The sequence below is a fragment of the Centrocercus urophasianus genome, unplaced genomic scaffold (genome assembly GCF_019232065.1).
Source record: "Centrocercus urophasianus isolate 14NV4802_14NV808 unplaced genomic scaffold, USGS_Curo_1.0 seq_3, whole genome shotgun sequence".
Classification (NCBI taxonomy): Eukaryota; Metazoa; Chordata; class Aves; order Galliformes; family Phasianidae; genus Centrocercus; species Centrocercus urophasianus.
In genome coordinates, this window is record NW_024884866.1 from 3,354,602 (window position 1) to 3,373,913 (window position 19,312).

A 19,312-nucleotide genomic window follows, 5' to 3' on the forward strand; every position below is an offset into this window, starting at 1 on the left:
AAGAATTAGCTAGGAATCCTATCTTAAGGTGCAAAGTAAGATAACTACTGCGTTTAGGGGTAATGGCAAATGCAGCCTTGTTTCGGCTTGCTTCCTCATGTGTTTGAACTCAAGTTAAAAGTAGCTTGCATTTCTTTGTTGAAATGTTAAAGCTCAGGTGTTTTGTCTGGGTGTTTTGAAATCCGTAACAACAGCTAAAAAGCAACAGGAGCAAAAGTGCAGTAAAAGCCTCAATTCCCTTAAATGTTTACATCACTCCCAAAACTTTGATAGATTTAGAAAAAAATCTACTTTGCATAATGATGCAAATACCGGGAGATATTCTTGTGGAAAGAGAAAAATGGCTTCACAACCATTTCCTCCTGTTTTTAACTTCAAGCGCTTAAAATAATTTAAGTTAAAAATTGTGGTAATTTTTAAAAGGTGTAGATTATTACGTATGTCAGAGATGGCTCCATTCCATGTACACAAGGAGGAAAAAAAGCTCCTTGTCCTATTTAGATCAAATAATAATGATCATTAATGAATTACGTTGTTTATTGCATTTTTTATCATGTGTGTCCAGCACTTGAGCAGGCAGGTGGAAACAGTCTAACTGTATTTTACTGATGGATTTCTCTGGATATGTAGTTTGACTGTTATGAAGGTATAATAAGATAATTGTTTTTCTGTAATGCATCTCCTACTATTTTCATGTATGATCTTATAACAGATGAGCAGTATTTACCTGCTTTCCTGGAAGAGGGGGTCGTGTTTCTTTGCACAGGGCATGCTAAGTGAATTAAGAAGATAAACAACCCATTTGCTTGGGAAGACTGTTGTGTCAACAAGAAGGTTACAGCAGGATGCTGAGCAGACTGGAGGATAAGTACATGGCATGTAACCATTCTGGCAGAAGAACTAATTTGAAATGGGCTCAATTCTGTTAATTGATATGTAATTACATTGCATCGTTGCTAAAAGTTAAATTCTGGCCTAGAGTCAAGTTTGAGCCTGGAACTGTTTTTGAAGTGATTTTGGAGAAGTGCCTTTGGAGATGGCCAGGTCCTAGGCACTAGATGGTAGCTGCCTGAAGGACGTGTTTTTGTTTGGTTAACACTTGTCTTCCTTTTATTCGGCATTTCTCATCACACAGTTTAGTTATAAAATATCATCTTATGCAAATTTTTACTTCTGCTTGGTTTTCTCCACTAAGCCAGTTTGAGCCTTGTTGTTATATGTGCAACCTCAGGTAAGCTGTCAGGAATTCCCCCGCACTTCGGCTGGCATTTGTATCTGCACGAAAAACCTTGCGGTTCTTTGTGCTTGATGGGATCACTGCCACAGGCCACAAGCTCTCCTTGTAGATGTAATTCTGCAGGAGGTCTCGGCAGGGCTAGGGGTTGCAAGGCCTTTGTGCCTTAAATTGTGCGTGGTTTCTCCGTCATGAGGTAGCATCCTGCAGTGTTTCCTCGTGTAAGGTATGCTTTTAACTGCTTTTAAGGTTCACTCTGGTTATTTCTATATCTCTGCCTTTTTTTCCCCTACTTTAGAAGTGTTACTTATAATTTTTTTTTTTTTTTTTATAAACATAAGGAATTCCCTTTCACTGGGGTCTGTGGAATTATTGCATCTAAAGAGCATTGTCCTTTTTGCTCTTTTTCATCAGTATGTCAGAGCAGTGGATCTCTTTTGGATGTCAGTTCTTCACGTTTCTGCTCCAGGCTGTGAGTTCATCTGTTCACAGAAATATCAACTTGGACATTTTTGCAACTGCTTGTCTCTCTGGTGCTTGTGCCCCCTTGTAGTGGTGTGTACTTGAAAATACCAGGCTGGAGATAATGGACAAAGAAGCAGCACATCAGTACAGTGCTTGAGTCTGGCATCTTTGGTTCAGCGCATAACACACAAAAATCATTGTTTTAGCTCTCTGTATTTGTAGACAAATGAAGCTTAATGTACCTCTTCGGGCTCTGATTTTACCTAGTGGATTCTTTATTTAATCATTTCAGTCTGTGCTGCTTGTGGCTTTTCAACCTCTGTTGGGATGGCTGTCAGAGTCTGCCATCACCACAGAACCAGCAGGTTCGCTGCCTAATTCTGTACCTCTCGCATGTGTTGACTCTATTGTATTTGTGGGATTTATCATTATTTCACTACGGAACTTGGCAAGCTGTGGTTTTTGTTGGTTTTTTTTTTTTTTTTTTTTTTTTCTTAAACACTGTAAAGTTATAAAATTGGGTTAAGAATTGAAAGGCTCTCAAAGCATCCTAGTCCAGAAACAACTCTGCAGAGCATGAATAAGTAACAAATAGATTGTTTGTCAGTCAAAATAATCAGCTGATGTGATCTTCCTTGTGAAAAATGTTATGAATACCTGTTGGGTTGGTTTTTTCCTCTCTGAAATTATGTAAGAATTTGGTTTGCTTGGAATCCGTGATTATATGCTGAATTGGCCTCTGAAATTTTACATATTTTTGAGCCTTGAGAGAAGACCAAAATATATCAGATTCTGTGTTACAGAGGACATACTCATCTGTGGTTTTACGGTATATATGTCAGGTGACACGGAGTTAAGCTGATGAATTTCTAAAGCCACAGTTTAGTTCTACATGGTCTGATTACATCTTGTTATTTCTTTTTGTTATAGTAAGTGCAGTAGGAAGCTGACGTTTGTGCACACTTATTCACAATAATTGCAGACTCAGTAGAGACGGATATCTAAAGAAGGTACCAGCTGATTGAAGGTTTCAATTAAATACTTTCAGCTTTAAAATGTTTTCCCTTAAGCATCAGCGTGTGTTGAATACATGTACAGAGTCAGTATTGTTATACATGTTACAGTTATGCCCTGTATAGACACATTCAAATTGCACTGAAATTGCACCATTTAAATTGTACTGTGGCGTAATTATCTGTAACTTTCCTTTTTCAGCGTCAGGTTACTTTTAGTACGAGCCTTGCAAAAGGGCCGTGCATGAGTGGACTTTTCTTTGTCAGTAGCTTTTCCTTTTTCCCAGTGTATCCTCAATTTAGGGAATGTTAGGGTTTTGGGTTTTTGTTTTTTAACTTCCTTAGAAAACAGTTACTGTACTGGTGAAAATTTTTTGCTTTTTGCTTACGAAGTCCCAGATCTGCTCAGTTTAAGCTAACTTGGCTTTCCGTCTCTGTCATGCTGCACTCTGAACTCTTGCTTGTAGCTGCGTTGGCGTAGTAGAAATGCTAAGTCATGGCCTGAAGCAGTGATGGAGCACCTGGTGGGATGGCAGGGCCAACCCAGGGGAGCTCAGGTGCATGCAATGATCCTGAGTGAGGAGAAGGAAGGAAGCCAGGATCCACCCCTTCCCAGAGCTCATGTAAGGCTTGGCAGTCGAGGTGAGGGTATCTCTGTGGAGATCCCTGTGTACCTGAGGCCTTAAAGTAAGAGGTTTCTTTCCTTTGTTTCTGGGCTCACAGCAGTTGCATTTGAGCAAGTCCTGACTTGTTGCAGCTTAGGACTTGGCTACTCTGTTGTCTTTGCCATGCTTTCCGTGGTGTTACAGGCTGTGTGTTCTCTCTTTAACATCTGGCAAGTATGGAAGGTTAAAGTTCAGTGCTCCAGAGGAAACATTCAATGTTTCCTATTGTGGTTTCCTGTAAACCTGTTGTTCTTCAGCAGTGGGAAGCTTAGAAGTACTGTCAGGTGAGCAACGGTCTTCAGCCTGCTGAGGTTTTTGTGAACCCCGTGGAATGATCATCCTCAGCTGGAAAAAACCCATGTAGATCTTTGAGTCCAACTCCTGGATCCGCAAGGAACCACCTGGGATTGAAACCGTATTGTCCAAATGCGACTTGAACTCGGTCAGCTTGGGACTGTGACCACTACCTGGGGAGGCTGTTCCAGTGCTGACCACGCTGTGGTGGAGAACCTTTTCCTAATACTCCCCTGACACAGCTCCATGCTGTTCCCTTGAGCCCTGTCGCTGTCACAAGAGAGCAGAGCTCAGCGCTGCCCCTCTGCTCCCCGTGAGGAGCTGCAGTCTGCCCTCAGGCCACCCTTCAGCCTCCTCTGCTCGGGGCTGAAAAAACCGAGGGACCTCAGCCACTCCTCAGGTGCCCTCTAACTCCACGTACAGGGTTGTTAGCAGAAGACTTGCTTTGTGGTTTATCGGGTCTCTTTTCTTTGGTTAGTGGGATAGCTACTTGGAATACTTCCCTCTCGAGACCTCTGCAAACAGGCAGGGAAGGGAGTGAGGAAGCCGACAGCTCTGAGGTCAATCCAGAGGCTTTGGCAGTTGGTGTGCGAAAATGTTCTGTGATGGTGATGATTCTTTAACGTTAATCTCAAATACTTGTAAAATATAAACCGATAATGGTGGTATTTATTAATGGTATTGCTGTAGAGGGTAATGAAACTCCTTTGGAGCATTCTGCTATAATTGTTTTTGGGTCTTATGCTATTATTTCTGAAAGAATAAGGTAACAGAGAATATTCAGAGCCTCAGGAAAAATTAGGCAAGATGATGTGATCACTTCAGAATTAACACAAATCACAGCTGTATGAGAAAAGCTTTAAAAAGGTTTTTCAAACCATATAAAATGAAGAGGAAAAACTAAAAGCGATTCCCTAGGCAAGGCTGAAGTAGACATGTTGTATCTGGTGATGCACTGTTCTGTAGTACTTGGCATAATTTGGAAGTAGAATTTACTTAAAAAAAATTTTTTAGGTGTTTGTGAAAGAGGAAAAAAATACATTAAGAAACAACTTCGGATTCAATTTCCTGAAAGTGTGGAAGTTGGGCTAAGTACAGTCGGTTTGCTTGTTTTCGTGTGTTAATTCTGCTATTCTGAAAGCGTGCAAATGGCATTTGTCTCTGGATTTACAAAAACTCTAGATATTCGGAGTTTGAATTATTTAAACTCCCACAACACATGCACTTCTGCTTTTCAAGCTTGAGTTATAATTTAATTAAAAACTTCTGGTGCATCGCTGGCTATTTAAATATTAAAATGTTCCATGGATCACTTTCGATTATCTACTGTCCTAAAATTCCTGAAGATGTCAGATTTTTAAGATTCCCAGAGTTGCGCTTGGAATTGTCTGTTGATGCAAAGGGGACTGTGATAATTACATACATCCATTAGTATCAGCAGAGGAGATAAACTTTGGGGAGGCTTAATGGGCATGTCTCAGTGACAGCTAGCAAAGAACATTTGGCATGATTAAGGATGGATTTGAATGTACTTGAAAATATACTCTCATTATGGACGCCCAGTGGAAGTTGCACTACAAATGTTAAATTCCCCAGAAGAAGAGTTGTGTGGCAGGGAAGCTTTGAAATCCACTGTGGCCGTCATCCAAATTACTCTCTTCTCTTTGTGTCTTTCTGCTGTCAGATTCACTTTGTGATGCCCAAGTTGGCTCCCTGCATCTTTGAAAAGAGGCAACCTGTTGATTTCTGTGTTTCAGATTGTCCGAAGGTACATCAAGGACTGGCTTGAAAGGAAGAAGCCTCCATTCGGCACTATCAGCAGCTGCGTGCTCCTGATGATCATCTACACTACGTTCTGTGATACTTTCGCCAATCCAAATATTGACCTTGATAAGTTCAGCTTGATTGTAATAGTGTTTATAAGTAAGTATAACCTTAAAACATCTAATTCATCAGCAATTCTTGTGTGCAGTGAGCTTATACATACTGGAAGGAGTGGGGCTGAGGGAATACTGGCACGGGTTTAGAGCTTGCACTTGGAATGTATCCAGTAAACTAAATAGGCTACTTCTCAGGCACTGGATGCTTTTAGGAGATTGAGTAAGCGTTTTGAGAGGGGTGAGCCCTGAGATAGCTTGGTGATCCTTCCTTTCTAACGGGGTGTGATTTCACTTGCCAAGTGTTCATGACTGTTCAGATTTTGGCTGCTTGATTATTTAACAGCCATGTTTGCATAGGAGTGTTCCGAACAAAAAGAAAATATTTGCAATTGAGCTGTCACTCAAAATGTTGCTTTGCTTTTAAATAGTTCCTTACTGTTGTGCAAACCTAAGAAGTAGTTGGGAGTTTGAAGGTGTTAATACATTCCTGTGGATGAACGCATTTGGTACAGAGTTTGTTTTAGAAGCACTCTATTCATTCAGCCTTAAGTAATGCACACATGAGAATAGACTGCTGGTATCTTTGCCATCAGTTAAAAATACACTTGCAGATCACTACCTCCCAGGGAAGGGCAGTGGTGTACAGGCGCTGTCTCTTCTCCCAGTAGGTAATTCTTGTCTCATTTCAGACTGTGCAGAGGCAGTTTCATTTGGCTTAGAGGCGAAGTAACTGCAGCGTATTGCAGTGCAAAACACATCTCAAATTCCCTGAAACTGTTATTTTAAGAAATCAATGCATCACCTTCCTCAAATATGTGTATGTGCATGTTTCTGTCTAACACAAATAACGTATCCTGTATAAATTCAACTGCCACTGAAGTTCCCGGGAAATTTGCCCCGTCCTTTGTGGGTCAGTTTTTCTGTCTCACACGTTCTAATTGTGGCTGCTTCTGGGGGGTTGTGAAACAGTACGTGTGTATAAAATATCACATGAAGCAATAATCGGTACTGTGCAAATACTTTACTCTGAGACGAGTGAAAGAAGCCATTCTAATGAGCTTTTTCAGAACGGACTAAATAGTTATTTGCGCAGGCACCTGGGAGTGTAAGAGTGGAGTTGTCAGGGGAAAAAGCATATAGAAATCTCTATCTCTGCCTTAACATACAGAAAAACTGAGAAGTAATTTAGTTACTGTGATGACCACTTCAAAAGAAGTTGCCTTTCTGCTAAGAAGGCGCTTTCTTGAACAGTTGTGAAGTGGTTGCTTCCATTGCCTTTCTTAAAATTTCTTTTTGCAGAGAGCGCTTGGCTTTTGTGCTATGTGTAATTATATACACGACCTGTGCTTTTAATTTACGGTGTGTGCAATTGGAATTACTTCAGACAAATATTAACTATAAGCCTTGAAGCTGCTGCGAAGATACTAGATGTCTGTTTTTTGTAAAATATTTATGAAGCTGAAGAGTAAGGAATTCTGGAGTGAATATATGTATGTTGTAATCCAGATAAAAGTTTCTGTACCTTCATTGGGTGTGTTGGCTGGATGTCTGTGTTGCTATACCGCAGAGGGAAATTAGCACAAAGATTCTGAGATGAAACCATATTTACTATTCTGCTGATTAATGTTTTCATGTAGTTTTTATGTTAATCTTCTAGCCACAGCAAACCATGCACAGGGGATAATTGGTAGCAGCACCTGCATATTGCAATGCAGAATCATACGTGTTAAGGGATTTTTTTTTCTGTGCATATTAAATTAATGTACTTAGTTGCAGGAAAACTGTAGTTCAGGAACAATGGATTGATTCTGTAGTTCATGAAGAAGTATTAAGTGCATGCTGAGGTGACATTTATATACCCTAGGAAATGTACGTAAGAGAATGGAAAATGTCACTGATAATAGCTAATATCCCTGCCACGCTGCCCAGTTATAATCTCAGGTCGCAATCGGATGCATTGTCTTGGCTTGCAGTACCCTCAGGGGCACATTAGCCTTATTGCACTCACAAGTTTTGCAAGGAAAAGGGAGAGAACTCGCCCTAGGTTCTGCTGAAAGTAAAAGCCCTCCCTCCATAGCGCACACAGGCCCCGAAAAGGTCTGTATAGGTCATAGGGCTTCTCCTCCAGCTCTGCAGGGAGTTCCTGCCCTCGGGTGCAGAGCTGGTCTCTGCAGCCCCAGCAGCTACTCGTGGCACAGCTGGGGAGCAGACTGCTTCCCTGAGCTCATTCCCGACATCGCCACAGATCGAGTGTGGGCTCTGCATGGCCCAGGACCCCTGCAGGTATCGTGTGAGCTGGCAGAGAGGAGATCTCCCCTCAGTGTGTGCAAAACAGCCACGCTTGCAAAGTTGACTGAGCTTGAATGAACAGCTGCTTTGTCTGATGTGCACTGCCCAGTTCAGGAATTAGCCTTTGTCTCACAGGAATTAAACGTGTGTAATTATCTTCTGTTAATTATTATCATTCATCTGGAGAGTAATGTATCCAGTGTGTGAGAATACTTAATTGCAATTGTGCTTACACGTTGTACTTTTTTCTGTTAAATAGAATGGGACTTCGTTTAAGTACTTGGCAATCAGAGCACATCCAACAAATCTCATGTTGTTGACCCAATAAGCAAAAGTAGTGAAAACAGATGAGCAGCATGCAACAGTGACCCTCCGTCATGAATTGTTTGAATAAATACTTGATTCAGACACGACCTCAAGAAGAACCCGTGTAGGCAGAACACTAGCGTTAGCTTTCTCAGATGTGATAATGCCTGTTGTTGTTCCAGACATGGTTTTCCTAATCATCAGCTTTAAGCGTTGTCTGTCGCTGGGTTTCTCTGGATTGCCTTGGTCCAGCCTGGCTTCTTGTGTAGGTACAAAAGGCAGGTGCACAGCACTCCCAGAGATTTAAGGGACGTTTACTGCTGTGATGTAAGTCTAATTTGAACCTGTTTCTCTTTCAGTATTTTCTGTTCAGATGAGCTTCATGTTTTTGACTTTCCTCTTCTCTACAAGGTAATTGAGCGTCCGGAAACAGAAGCGTGTGTGATGGCTCTTGTTTTGAGTGATACAGAAATGTCTGAAGAGCGGATTTCTGAATAGGGGTGACCTCATTTGGTTATCTCATATCGTCCTTGCTGCATTTTCTCTGTTAGGATTTCCTAAGCTAAGAGAACGGAACCTGAATTCAGTCCTTTCTTGTGTGTTAATTACAGAGTTGTTAAATCTCAATCAATCACTGCTATACCTCATCCACTGAAAAAAAATGGATTTGCACAGATGTCACTGAAGGTATAATTTGCCCTGCAGACATGCTGATGACATATGAGAGAGAGAACTCGGTTTGACTTCTTACATCTCAAGACACATTTGCTGGGCTGGCAGTCCCATCTTCTTTGTACTTGTCAAATGTGTTACATTTATACGGAGATTCTTAACAGACAGTTGTCCTCAACTGACGTTTGGTAGAGGTATTTTTCTTTTCTTTTGAAATATCGACTAGGAAGAAAAGTTGTACATTCACTTCTCAAAAATAGAACAGTCAGAATGGTGTTATCAAGGGGCTCAGTGATCCAAAGGCTTTACTTGAGCTAGTTAGAATGTCCACCGTTGTCCTTTGGTGCTTTCTGGAGCATTTTCTTTAGCAGCACTCTGCTGAATGCAAAGGGCCATAATACGGCAGACAACAGACATATGCTTTATATTAATCACACAATATCTGTAAGGGAAAATCATAAAGAAAGGTGCCGTGTCTTACAGCTACTTATATTTTTTTTTAGTGCCACGAGAAAATTTATCTGTGACAAGGTCATACTCTGACCTTGGAAGGCAATTCTAAATAACTTTTGGATGGCTGTATCTGAGCTGGGGAAAAAAAATCTGTTCCAGCAGAAATCTGTCCCTGAAATCTAAAATGTTTTAAGTTGTAACCAGCTTGGACGCTATGATACGTATTTAGAAGTTCAGAAGATGATTCCAAATTCAGATGAAAGGTGTGAGCCAATCGTATACCTCTGCATGTCATTTTTTCCCCATTCCTAAAATTTCTTACGATGCCTAAACCCTCAGACAGAGTTTTTCTGTGAAGTGGAAGAAAACTACATATTCTAAGCAATGTTTATAGCGTGGTATCAATAAACTATCTAAACTGAGTGTTTTATTGTCCTTACAGGCTAGGAAAAGAAGTCCTAGTTAATTCTCTTTCTTTACAGAGGTGAGCTGGCCACTGCTGTGGTATAGCGTGTTTGCAAAAATAGCCCCAGCTGGAATTAAGTTGTCCTATATACTGTGCGTTCAGAACTCTTTGCCTTCACAAGAGACTATATCCATTAAAGAGTTTGCCACAACTGAGAAACAGTTCTGCTTTGTGAATTATTTCTGTCACTAGTACTGATCAAAAGGATGTGAATATGCATACGGATCCTCAAAGTAATGTGTTTGATCAATGACATTTTAAGAGTTTTTTTTTCTAATGGAGGTTTTTAAAACTTCTTTTTCCTAGGGATGACTCTGGTTTCACCCCAGCAGACACAGTGGCTATCGTTTTCTGTTCCACGCACAAATCTCTCACCCTGGGTAAGTCAGGAGATAAGCTTCTAAGCAAAACAGCAGTAATGTTCGTGCCTTGCTTTCTTGAAGGAAAAAAGTTGTTGTTGATTACTGACTTCTCTGCTTAAAGGTTTTGTTTTTAGTGTGAAAAGTAATATTGTCTGTACGGTGTTAATAGTAGGGTAATAGTTTTGTGCAGATATGATACATGCTTACTACAGGGCAGGAAACGGAGTTTTCTGAGATTTCAGTGGCTGTACGGTAAGATATTCTCACTTCCGGAAAGTTGGACTTCTCTTTTCTTGTGCTGCTGTTCTGTTGCCAGTTTTGATAACATTTCAACTCTGTTTCAGAAAACATTCTAAGGTATATCTTCCCAGTCTCACAGTAAAGATCATTTACTTCAAAACTAGGATGCGTAAGTGAAAAATCAAAGCATGGAGTGCATTCAGAAATCACAAGTAGAGGATACCTGTCTTCTGTTTAACATGAGCAAAAAAATAGGGATTTTAAGTCTGCAGATTTTTTTTTTGTGTGACATCGTTTTAATTATTAGAATTAATTTATCGAAAGACGACTCAGATATTTGTCATTTAAAATCCCTTTGTGATGATAAGATGTTCTGGTGTAAATCAGAAAATACTGCTAAATTGGAGTCCCACTTAAAGCTTCCTGATACTGCTTCATCCGTTACATTCAGCCAGTGAAATGGCTAGTACTTGAATATTTTTGTACTGTTTTTGAAAATGTAAAACATGTGAAGATGTGTATGCGACTGAGTTCTGTCTTTCAAAGATAAATGCAGCTCATGTTAATATGAAAGAGAAGAGTTAAGCCTGGAGTAAGGAAAGAACAAGTTTGGACTTAGAGAGCTGAGGTCTTCTCAGTTCAGTTTGATGTGACAAAAGTAAGCTCTGGATTCTTTGCTTCAGCCAGACTTATGCTGCAGAGTGGTTAGCAAGGGTCCTTGGTAGGCTGTGGGAGCTGAGTTCCTAGAAGACAAGAAAAAGGCAAATATAATGCCTCCTTTCAAAAGGGAAATGAGGAGGGGCTGAGGACTTAGAGTGAGTTAAACTTCATAGAAAATTACTGAAATGTTTAAGTAATTCTAACAGCCTAGGAGGAAACTAGAATATGAGTAGCAGCCCCATAGATTTTGTGAAGTGCATACCTGATCAGACAAAATAAATTTCCTTGGCGCTATGCATTGCAGAGTGGTAGAAAAAGTCACAAGGGTTGAGAATATTATGGCTTCTGACAGGAAGGTGTGGTCTTTGGGATTCAAACATGATGTGAACCAAGTGAAAAGAGATCGGAGGAGCTTACCATAAGTGATCCTAGGTCTCATAAACACGACCCTTCAGGAAGGTTGAAATAACCAAAATTCTTTAGAGATGACAACGGAAGTAAAGTAGTGGTCTTGAAATGTGTGAATGGTTGATGCCAAGTAGGAAAAAGAAGCTCCTCTTTCACAGTGGACTTAGAAAAGGAAAAAAGCTTTGTTACAGTGAAGAAGATTTAAGGTAACAGTCAAGGAAACCACTCTAATGTAAAAGCTGTTTAACCATGGGATAAATTGCCTGTTGATGTCTTGGAATCTCTTATCATTGTAGGCAAGCCTCAGTTGGGCACTAGATAAACTGGAGCTGATTCTGACTGAAAGCAGAAGATAAATGACATTTGAGGTTCTTTCCAGCCAAATGTCCTGTGAAACTGAAGCTTCAACTTGCAAATGAGACTGCAATGGGCAGGACAGTCATAACTGTACTTAGAGAAAACAACCCCACACCAAAGTCATAACGCCCTGCTGTTCTGGCTGTTACATGGAGATGCATACGAACTTAGGACACAGCTGTGATAATACACACGAGAAGTTGATTGTATTTGATAGCACAAATGTGTAATTCCGTCCTTTCCTTCCCAGCGAAATCAGTTTTGTATGCATTCTGTCAATACTGCTGCTGCTTGCCATGTCTCTAAGAGAATAACTGCAAATTGTTTTGTTAGTATTACTTAAGTGCTGAACCGAGCACGAGCCCTGGTAGTCTCTGAGAGCCCATCTCTGGTAAGGCCAAAGGCTCCGTCACTCTCCTGTGTACTTTGCACAGCGTTCTCATGACGTAGGCCTGCATACTGTGCAGAAGCTGGCTGGCTCTGAGACCACTGGTATCCTACTTTGTTTGTTACTAGCACCAGGTCCTGGTAAGACAGTGCTGTTTAAATATGCATTTCTGTGTGAATAAAAAGGATCAGGTTCTATAAAGCTGTAATAAGATAAGGTACGGTTCTGTGCTGATGCTGTAAACTAGATTTGTTAACCAGAGCAACTAGCATTTTTTCCTTCACTGAAGGTGACAGCAGAGAGGATATAGTTTGTTCTTCAGGATCAGCAGTATGTGAGTGACAGTAAAATCTATAGCACAGCCTTGTCTGCCCTGATCTGAACAGAAACAAGATCAGACATAGCTTTTTTCCTTTGCTGTTCTGTCACGTTCTCGGTGTCCAGAGGTGTTTATTATAGACCACTGAGTTGGTCTATGCTCTTATTATAGACCACTGAGTTGGTTCTATAGAACCTTCTGTTCTTCTGTGGCAGGAAGAGTTTTTCCCTCTTCTTTTCATTACAGTACCTGAAAGTACAGCTGCATCTCAGGGTCTGGTTTCCCATCCATTGTGGAACTCTGCTTTGTTTGTCTTCGAGATTCCAGTGGTAGTGTATAAATGGCCCCCCAAGACTTGTTCTTTCACTTTGAAAGTGATTTCTCTCAGCTTGGCAGGTGAAGTTCCAGATAGGTATGTGTGGTCCCTTCCCTGGGGAGTTTCCAGTGGTACCAACAAAAGTGGGAGAAGAGCTGACAGCTTTGAAGCTTTAGAAGTGGTAATGGGAAAGGCATGAGAAGACTTTTATAAGTCACTTTCTCCCACACCATATTATGAAACCAACAAATTCCCATGCAGCGCGTGCTCATGAGGCCAACTGCCACTTCTACTGTTGAAGCCACGAGTAAGTGCTCGCTTTGCACGGAGATGAGTGCTGTTCCCATATGCTGGGTTTTATTTTGTAGACAGAACAGTTGACACACTTTTTGTCTCAAGGATCAGAGTGCGTGGCATGTTTGTGTAAGGACAAATTACGCAGGGTAGGTGCCTTTGCGTTTCGTAGTTAGAAGCACGAGATGATTTTTCTGAATAGAGGTGGGTGCTTTGGCAGGTTTTTTTTTTTTTTATATAGTGCATTATGTGCAGAGAAAAAAGATGTCATGTAATGAGCGAAACAAGATATGAACTTAAAAGTAGTGAAGATAAACACAGTCCTCGCAGTGCCTTCTGGCACATTCACCCGCACTTTGTTCTCTCTCTCTCTCTCTCCTTCTCCCTGCTCACATATATGCACAGTACATGTGAGTGCACGCATACGCAGACATTTGATGCATGGCTTTTATTAGTGCATTTGCCATTGATTGATTAGTACTTACTATTAGTACTTCTTCTATTGATTGATTGCAGATGAAGTGACTATTTGACCTTTAATTATGAGCCTTGCTATTGAAAATGACATTGAGCTATGGCTTCACATAATCCATCTGGAGAGCCCGACATAATGCCATTCCCTGGAGTTCATTCAGTAAGAAGAGAAGAGGCCTCAAGGAAGTGAAAAGCTATCAGTGAGGCTCATCTAAAAAATACTGCAGTTGTTGCTTGGACTTGCACAAAAGTTGCAACTGAGTACAGAACATTGTTTTTTTCACAATTAAGTGCTAGACAGAAGTTTCAACTCCAAAATTAAGAACTGAAATTGTCAATAAATATTTTTGTTTAATACTTCCATTTACTCCGTAAAATTGTTTTATGAGCAGGACGTGTAATGCTGCTACATTTTCAGGCGACCACAAGTGTAAATGTCAGTGTGGTACGTATGATGAACAACAGATTGATTTTGTTGTTGTTTTTTTTTTAAGTATCCCTTAAAATGAAACTGGGGTATTGGTTGTGATGCATAGAGCATTTTTCTCTCATCTGTATTTTTCAATATACCAGTTCTTTCGTCGTGGAATTCTTAAAGTAATGCAGTCAAAGTTTCTAGAGTACCTAATGCTTCCAGGAAATAATAGAAATAATTTTGGAAATAAAAGGTAAAGCCTTGACTTTACTTGGCATGTTTTAATTTCAATCAAATTGGCTTTTGAAGTACTCAGCTTATTTCTCTGTGAGTGAAGCATTGATAGTCTCTCCCTGAACAACTCTTAATGGCACTGTGTGGTGCACAAGTTGATTCACAGGCAGTTCAATTGCCTATAAGCAGCAGCCAATTACTACCAGCATGAAATTCAGCAGAGATTATAGGCATTCTGTAAAAGGACAGTGAGATGATGATATCAGATGCGTTGCCTTATGTGAATATTCAAACCAAACTCTGTGATATTCTTGAAACGGATTGGCTTTTATCTGCTCTTGGCTGAGAGTTGTCCTCTATTCATGCAGGGTACCAAGTGTGACTAGCTTTAAGTATAGGAATAATTCCAGAGAGGTCTACAGAATACTCCTGTTTAAGTGCTCTCGGGAAGTTTTCAAGAGTAAGACTTGTGATGCTGTCTTTTTGACTTAGATTATTTTTGAGTGTTGAACAAGAGGCATTTCTACTGGTAGCCTACCATAATTCTTTGTGTTGTTAGGGCATGTTTGCTTACCTGTGCCAGATTTTTTACCCGGGTATCTAATAGAGTGTTGTAAATGAAAATGGTCTGCCTACGGATCTGCCTGTAATTGGTGGGATGCTGACCCCTACAGATGAAGGGATGTCAATGGGGGGAATGTTGGTGGAAAGAGTGAGTGCTTTGTGGAGGCCGTGTCTGGGCCAGTACGTACCCTTCACTTTTGCCAGAGAATTAGAAACAGGAGGGCCCTGTTGATCCCAAACCTACTCCTGAGATCTCGGGAGATTTGGTGATTGCTAGAAGCTCCCACAGTTTTTGGTACTGCGACTCCTTGGGCCAAACTGAGAAGTTGTTCTCGTCTCTGAGATTTATGAAATCAGAACAGTATAAATGTTTTCTACTAGCACACACACTGCCTAATCCACCCGAGGTGGGATGTCATTTTCACGTGCAAGCATTTCCCTAATCCAAAGCCCACCACTCACTTGAAGAGTCTCTCCATGACAAGTCAAACTGACAGTTCTGAGCAGCATGTGGTTGCTCAGATAGTCTGCATCAGAGCAGCTCTTGTGCGTTCCCTTGCTGCTTGTGTGCACAGCTGGGTGAGTACGTGCTGCTTGTCTCCTTCATTCCAGGGCATCCCAAAGCTACGCTTTCAGGAAGAAAATGCCAAGCAGGCCAACGTTAATGTCAGAAATGGTTTAGTCCGATGACTTCTAGTGGCTTTTGGACACAGAGTAGCTGATTCTGTTCCTCTTTTTTTCTCCAGACTTGCAATATAGCATGTTTAATGATTTGCGGTTTACTCGATTTTTCTCTCTGAGATTTCAGAAGGGGAAATACTGGCGAAAATTAGGGAATCTCCTTTCTGTTCTGACCTGAAATGTATGTTTCTTTGATGAGACTTCAGATGTGGCTAGAAATTCTGTGCTGGCTCCCAGGCTTCCTTTTCATCTGTATACTCTGCCAGTAGTAGGTTTTTTATTAATATTTAGAAAGTTTGCCTCCAGCAGTACTAAAATGTGCATCAGAGGACAACAGTTGTTTACTGTGTTTGAACTGCAGAATCTCACCCAGGAGATCTCATTCACTTGAAGTTTACATCTCTCAATCTTGACTTACAGAAAAAGATCGATGAATAACAATTGTCATTTCAGAGTTGCACCTCTCCAATTATTTATTTGGTTGTGTGTCTTCGCAGATGTGCACATAATTGGATCAGACACTAAAAACCAGATTGCAGGTTTTTAATGACAGCATGCTTCGTACCTCTTTATAATAATAATAAAAAAAAATAGAAGCACATACCCATCTGTAAAATGATAATGACACTGGAGCCCTCTCAACCCTCCCTCCCCACCAAAAACAGTTAATTTATCTACTTTTAAAAACTACATTATACCATGCAGACAGCTGACAGGTTACCCCTGGGAAGATCCACGTTTGGACATGACTCAAGATTTTTTTTTTTTTTTTTTTTTTTTACCTCAAGCTGGCAGAGGCTACAAGTGTCACCCATACTAAAACTGCCAAGTATTGAAGCTGATGTTGATTCTCCCGGAGAGACTTGCATCTCCATTTGCCACTCTCTGTGTGCCTGGCAGCCAGTCTGAGCTGTTGACTTCAGACATTTAGGAATCGGTGGGTGCGAAGATCTATTTAAAAAAAAAAGCCACAACAACAGCAGCGCAACTTAGGAATTTTGCATTCTTAGTATGGTGTAGTCTTGGGAATCTAAAAGAGGGGTCGTCCTCTGAAAACTGCTTTGACCACTGCAGGGACGCAACCCTAACTGCTGCCATTTCAGGATGAGAAATAGCATCCCTCAGTATTTCTAGGTACTGTGCTGTCTTCTCCAGAAGTCTTCTGCGATGTCTGGAACATGAAAGCTTTTCTGGTCTCATGTCACAGCATCTCTTTTTGGCTACAGAAATCAAGTAAAGAGAAAATTGAAGGAAAAATCATGCTAGTATTCCTAAGAAATGTTTTTCTCTGTATTGAAAGAAATGCTTTCTTTTACAGTCTACAATGAATTTGTGGCATCGTATTTTTCTTTGCATCAAGGCTGCTGGAGAAAAAGACTTAAAAAAAAAAAAAAAAAAAAAAAAAAAAAAACAAAAACCAACCTAGTTAGAAGATAGTTTGGAGTGTAATCCTTTCCTTCTTACATTGACAAAAATAATAGCAGTGGCTATAAAGCACCACTCACGTGAAGAAGTAAACTGAGAGCAATTAATCAGGGATATTTTATAGGTCTTAATGGAATTGTAGCAGTGGCAATAATAGTTTTTTTTAAATATGTGAACAAAATCCATGTAATCAGAGCTTCAGTGCTCAGACAGAAATTAGCCTCAGCTGTCAAACTCTGTCCAGAAACTGTTTCGTTAGTGGATCTAACATGTTTAAGCTTCAAAAGCTATTGATCAGAAGAATTGTAGAGAAAGGAAGGAACTGCTTAAATTCTGTTTATTTAAACTTCGTACCTTAGGTATTTTCAGTGAATTGCAAGGAAAATTTTACCCTGTGCCTTGTATATGTGTATATGAAGAGTGAATTGAAATTGAAGTAATGAAAAGCACTGAAGAGCTAGGATCAGCTTACAAGATTGAAGTGACTGCACTGTGGTCCCAAATTAAAGATAAGACACATCTAAAGTATGACTTGTGATGGTTCAATTCCTTCTTGTGTTCCCTGCTAACTAATGATTACTACCATGCTGTCAGGTGGGTGGAGATGTTTTGGAGCCTGAGGATCTAGTCTGCTGTTGTTGGTGTTAAATGTTTCATTGTAAGCAGCTGGTAAGATTGCCTATGTTGTTCATTAAACATCACTTCCAATCTGAACACATGTTGAAACCCCAGAAATAGACAAACTCTCTTCTATCCTTTACATTTATTTACTTAAAAGCTTAACGGGATCAAAATGTGCTGTTCCCTGCTAACCGTACTTACATATAACTCAGGTTGCTGCTGTATGATGAGTGTAGTGATCCACTTCACTGACAACTAATAATTATTAAGAGCATTCAAGGCATGCTGGATTTTCTTTTCTTTTCTTTTCTTTTTTTTTTTTTTTTTTTAAATCTTCTCTAGCTTGGAGAAAAGAAATACCTGATTCCGTGTTTTTTCTCCTTTGAGTGTTAGATTGGCCCAGTCTCCTACAATATAGCATGATTGTCAGTGAAATTCTTGTGTCCTAGCACAGTGGTATGGGTTGCACTGTGTGACCACAGCACTCTGATTCACTACAGAGCCTTCCCAGTAATTCTAGTCCTCCAGAAGAAGTGAATCCTGTAGTGTAGTGATATGACCTGTTGAATATTTTGGTAATACATTTCTTTCGCAGGGAGGAGGGTAAAGGTGAAAGTGTTTGAAGATTGGGGTCTGTGTACACCTTCAACTGAACTGGGTCCACTCATATTGCAGTTTTCGTTTGCAGCCATTCCAGACTCCTTTAATCTCACCAGTCCCTTGTAAAAGCTCCTGAACAGATGTTTGTTTTTACCTCTTCATGAGTCTGGCTGTTGTTTCGTTTTTTTTTTTGTTTGTTTTCGCTCCCCATTACACTCCTTGCTGAGCTGAAATATGAAAATGTGCAGATAAAGATAACTTCTTTTTTTTCACCTGATAATATTTTAAGCACAGTTCTGTGTAGAGCATATGTAGTTGTGCATAGAAAGGCAAGGGGAGTATGGTCTCAAATACTACTTCCATTGCAGGTTCTTCCCACTCAGATACTGAGTGTCATATCTGCTGGCAGTTGTGGTTGTGCTGAGGGATGGTGTCCTTATCCCTTCCAGCACAAGTTAGTTTTCTGTGAGAGTGTTAGATTGCATCATCCAAGTGTAATTTACCAAAAGTGCTGCAAACCGTTGTGCAGGCCTGTCTCCCCGTAGTGGATTTGGAGTCTGACTTTGGTATGGTTATTTCCTTCTAGACAAGAGAGTAGTGAATGTCATGTATTATCTCCTCAGTCTCGATCCTTCTGCAGAGTACAGAATGCTAAGCTCTACAACCTCTTGGTGAGGGCTAAGAGCAAAAAAGCAATCCTAGAGTTGCAGGTGGAGTTGTGCTGGAAAATAATGACTGGACTGTACTCTGAAGAAGTCTTCACCTGTGGAAGAGTTTGGCCGCCTGTTTTAGGTTCATCTTCCATTAATTTACTCTCCCTCCAACTTAAGGAGGTTTTTCTATTACATTGGTTCGTTCTTGAGCTAAAATGGCTACGCTTGAGAGTGACCAAGTATTTGTATGGTTATTGGAATTCAGATGTCATTCACCTATTTCCACACCTGAAAGAAGCTTGTTTTAGGGGAAGAGCATTGAATTTGAGTTCAGTGCATGTTGTGGAAAAGATGGGGTTAAGTAAATATAAACCCTAAGTGGTTATTTTGTCAGAAACATCTTCTCCTATTTTGATATCAGCATGTAATAGCAGAATCTCAGCAAGCCCAGTGAACTTCTACTCCTGTCTAGCCTTCGCTGAGGACAGGCACAGCGTATAAACCTCTGTCTCCTCAAAACTAACCATTGCAATGTGATTTGCCTGGAAAAAAAAGAAGGGAAAT

At 40.4% G+C, this 19,312-nt stretch overlaps 1 protein-coding gene across 4 annotated transcripts in view; it reads left to right on the top strand.

Annotated features, from left to right (window-relative positions):
- The window catches only part of SLC10A7 (solute carrier family 10 member 7), a 149,960-nt gene that overhangs the window by 116,602 nt on the left and 14,046 nt on the right, over nt 1-19,312 (top strand). For all 4 annotated transcript variants that reach the window (XM_042828389.1, XM_042828391.1, XM_042828390.1 and 1 more), the window contains 3 exons: nt 5,429-5,594; nt 8,506-8,557; nt 10,044-10,117. In XM_042828389.1, coding sequence (XP_042684323.1) covers nt 5,429-5,594; nt 8,506-8,557; nt 10,044-10,117 — 292 coding nt within the window. The remainder of the gene's footprint in view (nt 1-5,428; nt 5,595-8,505; nt 8,558-10,043; nt 10,118-19,312) is intronic.